This window comes from Malurus melanocephalus, unplaced genomic scaffold (assembly GCF_030028575.1).
Source record: "Malurus melanocephalus ecotype Western Australia unplaced genomic scaffold, MMel_1.1 scaffold_3830, whole genome shotgun sequence".
NCBI classification, from domain to species: Eukaryota; Metazoa; Chordata; class Aves; order Passeriformes; family Maluridae; genus Malurus; species Malurus melanocephalus.
This window is the reverse complement of record NW_026627062.1, coordinates 3,529-4,995: the sequence shown is the minus strand read 5'-3', so window position 1 is coordinate 4,995 and position 1,467 is coordinate 3,529. Positions and strand designations below refer to the sequence as shown.

Sequence of the window (1,467 nt, the reverse complement as noted above, 5' to 3'; positions counted from 1 at the left end):
CTGCTTCTTCACCAGTTCCAGCCACATTTATCATCTGGTGTGCCCGCTGTTATATCGTTTTGTCCACTTGGTCTTTCAGCAACTTGAGGGGAGCTGAATATTTTCTCTGTTCTTTATCAGTCTCATGTTGRCTATCCCAGCCCTCCCACCCCACAATTTCCACCGCTCTCCTCCCCGGCACATCTCACTTCTCTCCACTGAATCCTTCCCACTGCAGGGAGCTGCTGAGGAGCTGCAGGGTCCATCCTGGGATTCTCCAAGCACTGACTGCCCATCCACTGTGACCACAGCCAGGGGCCACATCCCACTGCCTGCCCAGTGTCCATCCATGAACGTGAGCACTGTGGCCACACCTCCCACCTCACCCACTGAAGGAGATGATCTGTGTGAGACAGATTTCACTGACGTGGCCATACACGGTGTGACACTGCTCATCAGCCTCTGTGGAGTGGCTGGGAATGGGTCTGTGCTCTGCCTCCTCAGATGGAAAAGCACTAACTTCAAAATCCTCTGCCTGGCTAACATTGACTTGGTCTTCCTTCTCTTCATGTTCCCCTCTGCCCTGCTCTTCCTGCTGGAGGACCTGTCCTGCTCTCTAATCATGTCCCCACTGTACCTGAGAATCCTTATCTTTCTGTCCAGGTACTCATACTGCCTTGGGCTACTCGGGCTGAAATGTGCCAGCTTTCTGACAGCCATTGACAAGCTCTCTGAGCTCCTCTGCCACCGCTGCCTTCACAAGTGTCTGTTGTGCAAGGTGTTCGTTGCCTTCCTGATTTTCGACATTCTCGTCTCTGTCTTTCCCGTGACCACATTGCTGTGCCCATCACACGAGCAGCAGCAGTGCCGGGCAGCTMTCATCTCCATTTTCATTGTCATCCTCCTCCTTGCTGCACTTGAGGTCATTTCCACCACAATCAACTTCATTAAGGCCAAGCGTGGCTCCCAACAGCAGCAGGTCCAAAAGCGTGACATCATTATGTGCCTCTTCGTTCTCCTCAGTCTCYTCTTCACCCTTTGGGATTTCCTGCAACAGCTCGGTTACATCCCTGTGTCCTCCCAGGTTTTTCTCCTTCTCACCTGCATCAACAGCAGCATCAAACCTTTCATCTGCTTCTTGATGGGGAGCTGCGAGAGGCCCTGCTCCTTCGGGTCCCTCAAGGAATCCCTCAAGAGGGTCTGTGAGGAGCCAGGAGAAAACACTGCCAGCAGAAATGATGGCACCATGGACACTGTGCTCTGAGCCTTTTGAATAAACAACATCCAAGCTTTGCTGCAGAGCTTGCCCCTGATGAACAGCGTCCAGAATGGTTCATTCCTTTATTTTTTCACATTYTAAATCCTCTGACCRCAGCCAGGGGTCACATCYCASTGCYTGCCCAGCGTCCATCCATGGAGATGAGCACCGTGTCCCCACCTCCCTCCTCACCCACTGAAGCAGATGATCTGTGTGAGATAGATGTCACC

At 52.6% G+C, this 1,467-nt stretch overlaps 1 protein-coding gene across 1 annotated transcript; it reads left to right on the top strand.

Annotated features, from left to right (window-relative positions):
• Positions 1-107: 107 nt before the first annotated feature.
• Positions 108-1,352, top strand: LOC130588222 (uncharacterized). The gene has a single exon (XM_057389173.1). The coding sequence runs from the start codon at positions 125-127 to the stop codon at positions 1,241-1,243; it is 1,119 nt and encodes a 372-aa protein (XP_057245156.1). The 5' UTR covers positions 108-124; the 3' UTR covers positions 1,244-1,352.
• Positions 1,353-1,467: the final 115 nt, after the last annotated feature.